The sequence below is a fragment of the Prionailurus bengalensis genome, chromosome B1, assembly GCF_016509475.1.
Source record: "Prionailurus bengalensis isolate Pbe53 chromosome B1, Fcat_Pben_1.1_paternal_pri, whole genome shotgun sequence".
Lineage (NCBI taxonomy): Eukaryota > Metazoa > Chordata > Mammalia > Carnivora > Felidae > Prionailurus > Prionailurus bengalensis.
This window is the reverse complement of record NC_057344.1, coordinates 84,383,724-84,399,877: the sequence shown is the minus strand read 5'-3', so window position 1 is coordinate 84,399,877 and position 16,154 is coordinate 84,383,724. Positions and strand designations below refer to the sequence as shown.

The 16,154-nt window shown below is 37.6% G+C and overlaps 1 protein-coding gene across 1 annotated transcript in view; it reads right to left on the bottom strand.

The window, feature by feature from the left end:
- Positions 1-16,154, bottom strand: part of INPP4B (inositol polyphosphate-4-phosphatase type II B) — a 399,964-nt gene that overhangs the window by 336,011 nt on the left and 47,799 nt on the right. Inside the window, 2 exon segments of the mRNA XM_043568210.1 lie at positions 1,197-1,313; positions 3,343-3,461. Coding sequence (XP_043424145.1) covers positions 1,197-1,313; positions 3,343-3,461 — 236 coding nt within the window.

Genomic DNA, 16,154 nt, shown 5'->3' with positions numbered 1-16,154 from the left:
TTCACAAACTTGAGAGTTTAGGGAAAACATTCATTTCTGTAACATAGTGTTGCTATACCTCTGTCCTTTCCATATTCTGTCCTGTCTGTGCCTTGGGACTGCCGGGAGGACTGAATTTGATCATGTGCTTGGAGGAACATAAAATCCCATAGTTGCTGCTTACCGTCCCATCATTCTAATCGTTTCCCTGCTTACTACTCCCCTGCACAGTTGTATCACCTCCTCCCACTATCTACTTGAACCATAACTTAGGTGAGGGTTAAGTTTCAAGTGACGCTTTCCTCAGACTAGATATGTGTGATTCCCAAGGTCCAGCAGTGACCCTTAGCTTCAACAGGAACTCTTCTGGTACCTAAAGGCCTCCCTGCCTTCAGTGTTTCCTGGCATGTGCTTCACTATTGATCGTCAACACTGCCGTAGCTCCCCTGTCTTGAAAACAGACAAAAATTCATGCTGACCTGAGGGATTTAAAGAAGAGGGCTCCTTTGAAGTCATCCCTTCCTCAGCACCTACCCAACAGGATTCTCTTCTGTCCAGGAATTTTCAGAGTGGCCTCTAGAGGTAACGTCTGGTACTTCACTATCTAACCTGGCAGTCATGGAAGAGAAGTCAGACACTGTGGGAAGACTGAAGAATTTAGGACAAAAGACCATTGGGAATTTACATGACCTTCACGTAAATAGGCCTCTTAAAACATCTGCCTAGTACTTCTTGTTTGTTTTAGTGCCAGGAACAACTTCGGGAAAATAGAGGGAGTTTCTCTCTCATATGTACAGGAAGAAATTGTGAAAATAGAGCCCTTTATCAATCTCCTGTTTTAGAATAATCACAATCTCTAGAAAGTTTTTAAGCATGTAAAGTTAATCCTTTCTACTTGCTTTATGCCCACAATATGACTCCTTCAGCAACTCCTTACAACAACAACAGAAATGTAAACCAAGAGATCAAGCCAGCCTTCCTGAAAAAGAGAAAAATATGTTCTGAAAGCTTTTGCTCCTAACCAATTGCCAGTTTGGCACTAAGCCAAGTGAATTGGAAGGGGGTGGAGGGGAGACGTCAGGAAACTATAAACATAAGGCAAGCATAAACACAGTATAAATACCCTCTTTGAAAAATGCCCAGTTATATCCAAAACCCAATAGTTTGGAAAAGCATAACTTCTTTTCCCAAAGAAAGAAAGAAGTGTAAGTACTTACAGTGTCATGAGACTTATCCTTGACATCATAGACTGTTAGCTTTATTTTGGTCTCCTCATAGATGGGATACTCAGATGGGAATGTGACACCAGTCAAAAACAGTGGGTCTCTTGTTCCCTGTAACAGCAGCAGCAGACAACTTTGATTCAATAAAGCAGCAACTGCAGCCGGCAGCATGCAGGGACACACGAGAGCACAGAAAATGTGTCTGAGTCTGTTTGTTTTTCTAGGAAATAGTTCTGTTGGAAGAGAGACCTGAATTGCCGAATGATGCTCATGGGCGACAGAAGGCCCAGGGCCCCAAATACTGATATAGCTGTTGATAGTAAATGCTATTACATCAGTGTCACAGCTGCTAATAGTCTGGAAAAACAGCTTATTTTCATTATATGCAGAACTCTCCTTTAGGGTCAGTTGTCAGTCCACCTAGAATACATTTAATGGATTTCACATGAAATGTATACAAAAATCTAAGATATTGACTGATCAAAGTAAAATGAAGCTATTTTCTCATAAAGTACCATTTACTTCCTTTCTGTAATGATTCAGCTGAAAGCCATGCTCTGATAATGTCCATTTGTTTTGAGATGTTCAGCTGGGTTTTTTTTTTTCTCCAACCAATTTGAAAACTAATGAAAGAAACTTCATATGATGGATTTGGGGCTATAAAATTACTAGTTTAGGATGTACCCCACAGGATAGTTCAATGTCTCATAATTCATTTTTAGAGAGCTGACATCCAACATTAAATTTGACATCGATATTTAAATATGCATATTACCAAATATCATGGAGATGTTTGCTACAATTCTGTAAACCAGGCATCTATGAGTTTCTGAAAGCTCAAGTTATTCACTAATCCATTCATTCTTTCTCTTTGTACTCAACAAATACTACTTTTTGTTCAGCTCTGTGTTAGACACGTTGGAAAAAAACAGCCCCAAATAGCTATGTATGTTCAAACATAAACATCTGAAGTGTGTCAAAATAATTTCTTTTAAGTTTTGGCAATGTTTTAAAAATAATTATATTGGAAGAATACTTAAATTTTTTTCATAGCATAAACAACTTTATAATTTTAGTCAAGTTTTTGCTATATGAATGAGGCTATTTTTGTTAATTCAACCACAGCATTAACTACAAATTATACCAGCATTGGCACCTAAAGTTTCCAAAGGGCAGATTCAAGATTCCATACAGGATCTGGGTCATTCTCATTAGAGAAATGAGTAGAGTTCAGTCTGAATCATTTATTCCGCCAGCCAGGCACAGGTCAGCATTGAGCAAACCCGGTCTGGGGTAGGCTACTTAGTTCCTTGCAGAGAAATTCCTCATGCAAAACAGACAGGGTTTACAAGTCTAAAAAAATCACGCACAGCTAAGGAGTTTAAAGTATACTTTCTTTAGTCCCAGATATTCAGGTATCTCTTATTCACTAAGTTCATGAAATATGCATGATGAGAACAAAATAATCAAAAGGGAAACACTTCCTCTTTTGAATCTGATCCAATAAAATAACAAATTTCCTCCCAACACATTTTGAATGTATATTAGTAACAATAAATGTAAATAGGAAATCTCTCATCTGATGAGTAATATTTACACCCTTTAGCTAGAAACATTACAGTTTCTGAAATTAATCATCTACCTTTCTTTGAAAAACATCTTACTTTAAAAAGACACACACAAATAGCAGAGAATATAAAGTTTCCATGGGCAGACTGAAGAACATAGGAAAAAACGAAAAGGGCAAAAACACTTAACTTCTCTAGGTACTTTATGGTTCTCTTTTTTCCCCCAAAAGCAAATATTCATTCCATTTAATTAAAAAAATCTCTATATATTTTTTCCCTACTTGTTGCTATATTTAAGGATTCAACGTGGGATTTTTTTTTCTTTCTATTTACTAAAGAAACATAAGGTCTTTTATGAAAAAGGCAAGTTCTTCTCTCATCTGTTTATTCTGGTAAGTTACCAATGCATGCTTAATAACTTCAGGTATGCTTTCTCAAATGACAGAGGACAGTAACATAGCATAGCTACAGGCCATGGGCTAACTTATTTCAGCTGTTTGCTTAAATCCAGAAAGAGGCTGAGAGAGTGAGAGCAGAGCAGAGAAATGCAGGCACACAGCTTGCTCACTCACCTCCACGATTTCCGTGCTTGAGTATCTTGTCAGACCCTGCTCCGCCGGGTGGATTACTGAGATCTGCACCAGTGTATTCAGCTTCCGATCACGGACAGGAGCCACAAGATCCTTGCATGCTGACAATGACGGAGGAAAGAGAAAGAAAAGAAACTAATACCATGTCTCAGGGAAAACTTCTGTCTGAGTTGGAAGTAAACTTAGTGACGGCGCTGAATGAAATCTCCTGGGACTCAGGCTGATTTTTTTTTTTTTTTTTTTTTTTTTTTTTTTTTTTACAGAGGAAGTCCCTTGGAAGTACCTTACAGAAATAGGAAGTCACGTGTTGCAGAGCTGAATTGAGAGTTCATTTCCACTGACAACATTGCCGCTCCTGCTAGTCTTGACTGCCCGGGGATCCCGGCTCTAATGTGTGACTGTGCACACACAGCTCAGGGACTTGAGGGACTTAATTAGTCATTAAATCCTGGGCTTTAAATCACACTCCCAGACAAAGTAAGCTGAGTTGGGCTATATCCGGGAAACTTTACGCTGTTCCTTATTGACATTGGCTGGATTGGTTCAAATGTACCAATGCGCCCTTGGTCCTTACCTGTCTATTGGCTAGAGCTGGCCTCCTACAATCATACACAGTGACAGAAACTGGGAAGAGAGGCTACACTACCAAAGCAGCACGCAAGCCACAAGCCAGAGGCAGAGGAGGGGTTAAAAATGCCCTCTGTCTGGGATACCAGCCAAGTCTGGGAGGCAGAAATATGGAATAAGGATGAGTTAATTTTTGCCCAGGGGCCACAAACTAATAACTTTCCTTTGAGACACCAGGCTCATATTACAGACTCTCATCACCATACCATATTTACCTGAATATCTTCTCCTCCCACATATCATTCCCACAATACTAAGGGAAAATCAAAACTGCATTCCTTTGCAGCATGTCCAACATCTGTCCCAGTGCTTTCTCCCCTGGCTCTGAAATAGTTTTACTACCTGCCTTTGGGTGGCTAAATATGATGCAAAGGCTCCTCTCCAGAAGGGGTTCAAGTTATGCTCAGCTGAAGGCCTAAGGCGAGCTGGGGGAAACTGGGTTCTAGATCCATGATGACAGTGTGCTGGGCTCTATACCATCCTTACCCCACACTTCTGACAGGTGCTGACTGGTACAGGAAGGGACAGGAGGATGGGTGCATTTAAGCTATGTTGTGTCACCGCGGCAATTTACAGGACTTTCATCCACTGGGACACAGGTACTATGGCTTAAATCCAAAACTTGAAAGCAGAGGAAATTATAAATGTAATTAGCATCTTCCAGTGGCTTACAGATCATCTCATTTATAGAAGCAGAATGGGATAGAGATTTGGAACCAAACAGGCCTGGTTTTCACCCAAATCTAAAAGCTCAGCAATGCTGGGCAAAATATTTACCTCCATAATTCTTCCTGCCAGACTTTGAGATCCTTTTGTTCGTGTATGGTATTTTGTCACAATTTTTCCTTACTTAAACCCCCTCTCTTTAAATGCCTCTATCAATACAGGAGAACTTAGGAAATCGTGTGTGGAAAAAGTAATAGCTACAATTTAGCCCTCCCTGTTTTTGAGGCATTTTGCTAATTATCTTTTTATTTCTCAAAACAGAACTTGGACTTACTATTTCAGTTTTACATATTGCAAACTAGAGGCTTAGGAATATTAAGTGCTCACATTTACATTAGTAGAACACTGGTGCTTTGTTTACATCTTTCCCCATTAGTTCCATTTCTTTTCTTGCTGTACTGAATTCCTCTCCTGCACAAATGGCACCTACCTTTGGAAGACCCGCTGCCATAATTCTTTACTGTCCCACCCAAGAGATCTGCAGTTTTAGGAGACACTGATGTGAGGTTTCAATGTCAACATAGCTCCGGAAGGAAAAAAAAAAAAAAAGCTAGATTTAAACTTTCCTGTTCTTTGGTGTTACTTTGATCATTTCCTCTACTTGCCTTACGAATCTGTTTAACTTCATAACTCATTTGCTTGGTTATATGCTCAGGGTGTTCAGCTTTCTCTCCATCTACTGATGTTGACTATACCTGTCTTGGATTTTAAAGCTGAAGTTTGTTTGCTTCAAACATATGCATCTTGCCCTCTTTCTGCCTGCAGCCTCATCTCTACCTTATGAGCTTATGACACGTTTGCTCAAAATGAGTTACTCCTTTTCAGATTTCTTATCAGTGGTGGGCTGTGATTATTTCCCAGAAGCAAGCTGCTATTCTCTCTTTTATGAGAGAAACTCTCAGACTCACTCCTAATAAAAACAGACAAAGTATTCATTAAACTGAAGTGTTCTCTCCAACCCAATTTGCAGATATCCCAATACTGAAGAAGTAAAAACAAGAATAATGGCACTTTGTATTCCTTTATATTCCATATCTTAAAACAAGCACAAAAAAACAATAACTAAAGTCATACCTCGGGCAGTACATATCTCTTTTCTTCCCAAAACCCCAGAAGACTTTCTGTTCCCTAATACTTAGGCTGTAAGATATCATGGAAAGACCCTAAGATCAGTCAGAATTCCTGAGCTGTATTCCTAGATTCCTTGTTTACTAGTTATGTGACATTAAGTCACAAACTCTTGAACACTTTATTTCTTCATCTGTTTACCTGTCTCTTGGCATCTAACTGAGAAAGGCTAATGCCTTTTTTATGAATGGACTTTTCTACATAAAGTTTATCAATATCATTATACTAATATTTACCAATATATATCAACATTTACCAATATTTAGTGTTTTATTATTGTGTAAAATGTTTTTTATTGACTCAGTCATATTCAGATAGCTCCTTAAAGCTGTCACCATGTCCAATATTTGTTTGTAAATACAATCCAGTAGGTGAGTCACTGTATTTCATATCATGAAACCCATACACGCCATAGATCTATATATCCTGAAACTGTCCCACTGAACGGGTGATAAATGATGAGTGCTTGGATTTCTTCATGGAGATATCACTCATTTGGTCACTATAAAGTCTAACCTGCATAGGAATTATGTGATAGCCAATGAAGAAGCCTAAAAACTCTGTCAGTCTTCCAGATATACTTGCCACAACCCATTACCCAAACAAAACTCTGATCTGCCTACATGGCCTTCCTCAACTCATAAGACTAACAGAGTACAGTAGGTTTTGTTTCTGTTGTTCTGTTTTATTTAAGAATTTTTTGAGTCAAATGCATAGTTAATGAATGTCTCCTGCAATCATTAATATATATATATATATATATATATATATATATGAATGATTATATATATAATTATATATAAAGGAATTATTTCTTCCTTTTTACTGGTTTTGTTTTGGACTGAGCTATTTAAAAGTATTCCCAAAGTCCAGAAGAGTTTAAATACACAAGATGCTAATAGGTTGGGATTCAGATGTGCTTGTGTCCATTGAATAGACTTGTTTTATTTTTTACCAAAAAGGGAAAAAACTGCAATATAGAAGTAATGAGTCTTTTTTTTTAAAAAGCTTATAATTTTAAACTTTTCTTTACAAAAATAAAATAGTTTTGAGCTACTATTTTTTTTCTGTCAACTTTGTTACAGTAACTAGCAACTTGAGGGTTCACTTTCTATTGCCAGTGTTTTGAATGAGACCCGCGTCTCCTGCTCAGATTTGTAAAGGAGTCACACAGCTCTCACTCTATGGTAGGGAATCCTCGGTAGAAGTGTAAGGATAAAAAATAAATGCAGCATCAATATCTCAGGGGAGGGCTGGGCACTGAGCAAACTGGAAAGCCTATGCTGTGTTAGCAGAGGGAACCTCTATTCAAATTCATTGCCCAAAGAAATGAAAGCCCACTGTTGCTTGATTTGAGGATCTGTCCACAGCTTGAAATCCCAGTCACTGTGTAGGCTAAAGTTATAAGAACCATACAACAAATACATCTGTGACTGATTTGGCCTAAGGACCAGAAGTTTCTAACCTATGGTCTAGATGCTCAAAGCTACTACTTGAATTCTTAGGAAGACAGCACAAATCATCTTTTGCTCCTTAGTTCTAATATTTGAGGTTCCAGGAGCTAAGGGGGTCAGGGGTCTTCAGAGTTCTTGTTAAATTAAATATTCTCTCTACCCAGAAATACAGTTTTTACAACATAACAGTTTTTGTTTCATTCAGCCATCATTTCTAAATCATGTCAAGTCTCTTGAATCCATAGAGCCTTTCCATGATTCTAGCCAATTTTAGCTGGAAGCCTAAAACTGTCTCTTGACTCTTCTATCAGAGAGTTCGATCCCAGCAATAATCATCTGAAGCAGAACACAACTGTTGGTTCAAGTGCCTTCGAATTCAGCAGCATTGGCCAAATCCTAACATTCTAAGACCTGCATCAGATATGGAGTCCACAAATAAGCAAAGGTGCCTGCCACAGGCTTTCATGAGAGCAGCAGCATGAGCCACAGGGCAGTGTGAATTCACAGTCGACTTCAAGCCTCTACCCCTTTCCCCTTAAGAACTCTTTCTTCTTTGAAGTCAGGTCATTTTTCTTGCTTCACTCCATTTCATCTCTCTTCTTGCCATTCAGTGTTACTGGCATCTAACAAAGTTTATCCTCTTTCCTCCAGAACAAAGCAATGGCCACAAGCAAAGGAGGCGGGGCAGGGGACTTTGACAAGAATTTCCACATCTCTATTTTCTGTTCTTACATTAGCAAAAAGAAAGTTAGGCTTAGAGGAGAAACCACACAGTATAATATATAGAACACAGAGGAATGATTTTTTCACTGGAGATAAAACTATTTGAAACCTGGATTTAGTCTAAGGAGTTATGTTACTTTGGATAAATTATCTCTTTGAGTCTCTATTTTCTAATCTGTAGAGTGGACTTCATAGATTTGCTATAAAGATTATAGGAAGCAATGTATATAGAATGATAGGCACATTATATTATTATTATTATGAATATAATTATGCATTGATGCAAAAATGGATTTTATCTATCCAATATTCTTATAGTAGTTATATGCTTGAGATATTCCAGGTTGGTCCTAATTTGGTATAACCATATGGTTCTTCAGTAAAAGAATTTTATTAAATTTATAGCTGTGATTTTTTGGTATTTTCTTGTTTTCATATAGATAAAAATGTTTAAAACCTTTTACTGGATTATTTGTTAATTTCCAAAATCATAGGTATCATTAATATGCTGTCTTCTGTGAAATCAGATGTGGACACTTACACTTGTTAATTTTACCTATGATTAGGAACTTCCAAATAACAACCAAAAATAACAGAAAGCCTTATTTTTTTGTCTGCCAGGCAAATGAGCTACATGTAAATAGTCAACTCACCCTATAAGTAGGCATTTAGCTGGGAGGTAGTGTTCCTTTATACAGAGAGTGATGGCTAACAGGGAGGCATTATCTAATAACTGAGATGCCCCAACAGATTATAGAAAGACTTGCTCTTCTGCTCTGTATACTTCCTTCATTGAAAAAGGAAGACTGCTCATAACTCTTCCTTTTCTTGCAATTAAAAGTAAATGTTGTAGTTAGAACCCAATATAGCCTAATAGAAGCGTACCTCCTCCTCTGTTGAAATCTTAACGATTGTACCCTCTACAGACCCTTCATAGTGAAAATGGAAGAGATAAATCCATGCCACTCAAGGGCAAAAAATGCCAGGGCACAGAGGATGGGGTATCCTGAATAGCAAAGCAGCCTTGTACAAACAGGGCTTTAGAGAAATAACCATCTGGCTTCTAGGCTCCCTCAATAGCACCATTCTTATCTTACCACGGCTAAGAGAATCAGCCACTTCCCCAAAGGCTGTGGGAAAGACTCTTGAGGCCTAGAATACAGTGTTTTATTTACTTCTCAAATTCTTATTTGGTCAGGTTTCTTAAAATGTCACATATATATCTTTCTCCTCGTATTCCAGAAAATTAGATGCCACTAATCAATTGATATGCCAATTTGGGTTATGCTTCCAGTCCAGAAAATTACTGTACTCCATTATATGTTTTCCCAGTTACCATTATATACCAGTGATTAAATTTAAATTATATAAATTTGTAACATACGTTAAAAAATGTATGTAATACTTAAAAAGCATCATAACTCCTCTTTTTATTGCTTTGCCAGTATAATATGTATAACATACTTCTCTGTTTTTAGTCTCTTCTTCCTTTCTGTTCTTTATTCTTCCTTTCTCTCTGGAATGTTAAGAAAGCAATTTTCTGAAGTGTAGGATACAGTTCAGATCCCCTGACTGGATTCAGAAGACAACGCTGCCCCATTTCCAGGGCATTGAAGTCCATGATAATTCAATTGTATGCAGTAAAATGGCAGAATGCACAGTGGCGCTGCTTCATAATAATATCCACACAGTGAGAATTTCCTGAGTAGTCAGGATATTCTGTATTCACTAATAAATATTTTCCTAAGGCCACTTCTTAGAAAAATGTGGCTCTATATCATACTGACTGATTTATGGCTATTAATTTATACATTCTATGTGCATTCAGTATTCTTTGTAGAATCTTTTAAGAGTCTTTAATTCATTGACTCTAGCATTATATCTTGTCATCCTGTTCATTTTAGTGTACTTTCACCTAATCAAGTCTAATTTCTGTAATCTTTCTCATTTGGTCTTATCCCTTTTTGTTCTCTTTCCTGCCCTCTCACATTTCCTCTAATACGTGTTTCTCCCATCATTCTGAAAGATGAGGTTGTTGAAGTTGTCACTGCATATTTATAAGACTTACAACTATTAGGGTCAGGAACACCTCTCTCTGAACCCACTGCAGCTCTTCCTTCAGTTAAGTAACTGTTTTTAAGTCCTTATAGGGATAAAACAAAAAGGTGTTATCTCCCCCTTAACCATTGTGGGGGGGGGGATTTTAATTAACACATACTTCCCTGAAGAGTATGTGAACCATGCTTAACTGTCAACATAAGCAATATTTGTTGGAAAAGTAAAAAATGTATAAAAGTTGGCACTTTTTTTTTTCCTTTTTGGTTTAGTTTGTCTTTTAAGGCAATGTATCAAAAAAAAAAAAAAAGTCCCAAATGCAAAATCAAGACCTGCCTGACTTTTCAAGGGGGATAAGAATATCTACATGACATGAACCAACAGTATTAATTTTAGATTGTTAGAAGGTCAGGGGTAAACATCAGTTCAGGTTTAAGGTTGGAAGTAAAGAAATAAACCCAAAAAATCAACACACACGTGCATGCATGCTCACACACACACACACACCCACCCACCCACCCACACACCCACACACACACACCTACACACAGGAAAAAAAGCCATCCTAATGCAAGAATTTTTTAGACTTATTGAAATAATGCTATATTTTTTTGCTCCTATACTACCACCATAAAATACTAATAACATATAAATTGTAAGGCTCTTCTCACTTAAGATAATACATGAAGCATGCAGACAAGATGGGAGTGGAGGGAAACACAATGTACTACATACTAACCATGTGTCAAGTGGCATTGAAAATAAACTTTGCTTGTGTTAGCACATGTCCAGAACAATACCATGCTTGTTGCTACCTCATAGTTCCACTAAATTCCATATCTATATGGTGTTTTTTACTCGTCAGTCAGATTTGTAGATCATAACATGTGGCTCAAGAATGAAGCCTGTTATTTATTTATTTGTTTCTTACCAATAGCAGAGAGTATTCAGTAGTCTGAGTTTTTCCCCAATAACGTCATTCTGCTTTGTCTGTTCCTCTGCATGCTCAATGGTGATTTAGCTTTGTAACAAGAATTTTAAGACTCTCAATATTCCGGTAATAGTATCCAAATAAAACATGAGGAAAGGATGAGCCTAATGCCATGGGGAGGAAGCAGATGATGGAGTGATTGAAGAATATAGGTAATAATTTGCAATAGGGAATTTAAAAGATTTTGTTATAGAAACATTGCTACAGAATTCTTGCTACACTGAGATTTGAGCACCACTTCTCCTAAATTTCATTACAACTGGTTCACTTATAAATTAAATTGATTTCCTTCATGTAAAAAGCTAAATTCACATTGTTGGGAAAAAGGTCCTGAAATAAAATTTTTTACTTTTCCCCATAACAAAATAATATAAAAATATGCCACCACATTCTATGTGTACCTCTGTGTGTGTTAAATAAACGTGTTGGCCTTTAAAAATTTTAAAAAAATGCCTAAAAAGATGAAATTCACTTCCTTAGTGTGGAATTACACATATGAAAATAAACTACCCACTCAGTACAGATTCTGAATTTAAGTATCATTGAAAAATCTAGAGAGAGAGGGAAAAAAAAGAACCTCTTCCCGGAATAATGGTGCTTTCGGGAAATGCTCTTTGATTGTCTGTGCTCTGGAGCAGTGAAGATGCCAGCTATACAGAAGACAGCACATTTGCATATAAAAAGAACAAATTTGGTTCAAATGACTGTTGTCAGTACCAGAAGACGCCCATTCTCCAACTTGTCCCCAGCTCCCTCAGCTTCTCTCATGTCAATCCTCAGAAAATACTATTTTGTCTTGTTTTCATGAATATTACCTAGGTGACTAAGACTCTGTCGTCAAGCAATTGAATTAAAAACAAGTCTGTACTGGTGACTTTTCTAGTCTTGATATCCCACCCTATATGCTGAAAGCCCCAAACTGGCCTGGCATCATCACCTAACATTGTATACAGACTTGGTTCTTTGTGTGCAAGCTCCAAATCCACGTTCCACTTCAGAAACAAGTGCTTGCAGCTTTCTGCTGCTCTTTTCAGCAGGAACATATGTGCTGCTTAAGAAAGGATGAAAACGTTATTCCAAGAATGGAAGCAGGTCCTTCTGAATACTAAAAGAAATATTGTGAATCAGTTAATGGAAATCTGTAACGTTAAAACTAGGATCAGAAAAGTTAGAGAGAACAACACAGAGAACAACATGAAGCCTTTTATCTGCCCAGAGGCCAAGATGACAGCATTTTTCCATGACTATCAATCAGTTCCACATGGGAGCCAGTAGGATTCCTATCAGGACAACCATAGAACCTGTCAGTGGATCCAGAAGAGCACGTGTGTTAGTGGGAAGGGTTAGTTACCTTCCCTGTTTTACCCCTGAATCAAAAGATAAGGGCAGTGTGGCTGGTGGAGACAGTTATAGGAGGGGTGGCAGAAAAGTCAGAACCTGAGTCACCAAAGATGGATGGCTAAGAGAAGTGCACTCAGAGTTGTTGAACTCTAAAGACTCAGAATGATTGATGTCCAGGAGGTATTCGGGAGTCAGAGGACAAATGAAGGAAATAAGGCCTGGAATGCTGCCTTCAGGGGTTTATGGTCTCCTGAAAGAATCCATTTGTTTGGGCAGGAAATAGCAAGCGATCTGGAAAACAGTTGTTCAATCTGGATGTCTATGTACAACACATTGACTCATAGTCTGGCTTTCATCAAATCCTGAATGAGCCAATTTTTAGACATGCTTTCCCAAACCAAAATATTTTAGAAGAATTGCATTGTATATATTACACCAAGAGATTTAAATTTTAAAAGGTGGTGCTTAAATTAAGGTATTTTTTTTAAATTTCAGTAATATTTTTTATAAATGTATTGCACTTAGTATCTATATGTAAAATTAATGGTTTTTTAATGAAATTGCTATCCCTTTAAAACCAAATATTTTACAAGTAGATTAAAAGTATTAAATCAAAGCCTTACATAAATAGAAAATAAGAGGGGAAAAGGGAGAATGAGAGGAATAGATGGGTCTGAGGGGATAGCCTCTATTTTAATTGTCTCCATGTAGAACATCATTTGGGGGAGGACAGTATTGAAGACCTTGAAGAATATAACTCCCCATTTTTCTTGACTCTTGAGTCAATCACATGTGTGATTTTCCTATAGACAAAAGAAAATCTCGATATTCGTGTTTTATGTGCAGCTCTAGGGGTGTCAATTCTCCCATCATGAGATGGTTGACTCACAGGAAATAAAACAGATACAGATAAGCTAAAACTAGAAATGACTAGCAATCCAGGAGACACAGAACAATAGAAAGGAGACAAGTGAGTATGTAGGTGAGAAAGCAAATGTGGGATAACTTGAAGACAGGAAGGGACTAATTAGTCACAGCAAAATCCACAAGTTAAACCCCACGTGGAAAAAGCATAGCTCAGACAATTGGAAATAACAGATAGTGCTTCTAGGGGAATCAGAGTTTGAAAGAAACAAAAAAGCAAATTCTTAGAAAAACTGGGATCTCCAGGGAGAACAGTTCAAATCTAAAGCTCAGCAGAGTTCCTGCTAGCTGAATGGAACGCTTCAGGGCCCTAGCTACAAAGGCAGTTTCAGAACAAAGAAGTAGTTTACACTACCCAAATTAAAAAAGAACCACCTCTCTACTCTTCCAGGGCATGTGGTACACTAGGTAAGATAAGAATATGAGATATCTTCTGTTTGAGGGTCTCCTTCAAGTTCTTACTTGCTATATGGAGTAAACTGCTTAAGGTTCCCAGCCATGGATCCCAGTCCTGACTCAGTGACTGGATTTGTTATGGAGTCTCCCTATCCTCATCCTGAAGTGGGGATAGTAACTGTAGTTCTTCTCACTGAGGGTTTGTGAAGATCCAATTAAATATGTGAGAAAAAAAAAAAGATTGGATTTCCAACGATGTATGAACATATTTCTCACTTTCATATATATTTGTCAAACACCCTGTGAAATAAGAATTATAACCCACAACTTACACATAAAGAATCAGAGTTTTAGAGAGGGTAAGGGATTAACTGAAGACAATCAACAGATTAATACCATTAAGTGATAACTTATATGTCTAGCACCATTCTTAGTGCTTTAAGTAACTACCTCAGCTTAATCCACAGAACTCCCCAATAAAATTTAATTGTTCAGAGTTACACAGGTAGCCAGTAGAAGAATCAGGATTCAAACGCTCTCAGGATGGCAGCCCAGCCCTCAAACGCTGTCCTTGTATTATATTCTCTCGGGGTTACATGGTATAGGCTGAAATGTAAGTTCAAATCTCTGGACCCATTCCAGTCCATTTCTACTATTCTAGCTGTCTGTTACACTTTCTGTTATTTGTTTACATATGCTCTTAAGAGCATATCTATAAGAAGATTGCTTTCTTGGGGACACCTAGGTGGCTCAACTGGTGAAGCATCTGACTCTTGATCTTGGCTAAGGTCATGATCTCATGGTTTGAGCCCCACCTCAGGCTCTGCACAGACAGCACCGATCCTGCTTGGGATTCTCTCTCCCTCTCTCTCTGCCCCTCCGTCGTCGCTCATTTGCGTATTCTCAATCTCTCTCTCAAAATAAATACGTAAGCTTTAAGAAGATTGCTTGTTTTATGACGCTGTCATAATACCAGAATCATGAAGTATGTTTGTGAAGAATTTTAGACATAAAATTCTAAACAGGTAAGCAATCACCAGCTATACAGTCTAGTTACAAAATGTCCTTGTTCAGCTCAGCCTATGACTGATTCCTCCTCTCAGTTCTTTCTAGAAGAACTCCAAGGGCAGTAAGGCTCTACCCTTCCTAATATATAATTTTCTTATAACAAAATATCAATGTTGAAATAATTGTATTTATTGAGAATTTTAAAATGAACTTCTTTCTACAAATAATTGTGTCAGCAATAATTACAAAACATTTCAAGGGCATATCTAAATATATACATCTATTTTATGAAGAAATATGAGAGGAAAAAAGCAATGGCATCCATGCATGCATTCAATTCATGGATATTTATTAAGTGTCTAAATGTGCCCAGCATGATTCTAGGTGACAGTTTCACAGCAGTGAACAAGAAGTTCCCTATTTTATGGAGCTTGTACGCTAGTGGGACATGAAGTTTAAAATAATAATTTAGTCACAATTTTAAACAGGGTGTTAAATTGAATGTTGAGGAGTGGGGGTGTGGGTCACAAAAAGTTTCTCTGATGAGGTGACATTTGAGCTGAGTTAAAACATACCAAGGAGCCAGTTTAGGGGAACAACAAATGCAAAGATCCAGATATTTGGCTTGTTTGAGAAGCAAAAAGAAGACCAAAGCTGATGAAGAATGAGCTAGGGGATAAGCTTATGTCTGGTGAGAATGGCCTACTTCTCAAGATCCTTGTAGAATGTGGTAAGATATTTCAATTTTATTCTAAGTGAAATGGAAGCTATTGGGAGATTTTAACTAGGAAAGTGAAGAAATCACATTGATATTTTTAAAAGATTATTCTGGCTCTTCTATCTGGAGGTGACTATGCAGGGGCAAGAGCAGATGCCAGGTTCCCATAAAGAGTCCTCTAACTGGCCCCGATGAGAGCTGATACCTGCTTAGAATTGAACAACAGGAGGGGCAAAGGATGCGGTTGGTCAAATTCAGAAAATATTTTAAACATAGGAATTATAGGCTTTGATGATAGATCTAAAGTGATGTTAGAGAAAAAGGGAATTAAAAAAGAGTGATATTTGGGGATTTGTATAACTGAATGGATGGTGATATTTTTTGTGGAGATTGTCATCATGGAGGAATAAAATACCTCCTAGATGAGCAAGTGGAGATATCTCCTAGCCAGTTGAAAATGGGAGTAGGGAGCTCCATGGAAAAGTGAAAGCAAGAGTTACAGGTTTTGAAAACAAAAACCCACAAATGTTTAAAGCCGTGGACTTTCAAGTTGCTAAGAGTGATGACGAATTTAAGTTTTGTGAATATTGGGGATAAAACCGATATCCTGAATTTGGACAAGTTTTGACCTGGGGATACCTGTTTTGCTTAAATTGACTTCTGAGACCTCACCACGATAGATAACAGCCAAGAATAATCTCTT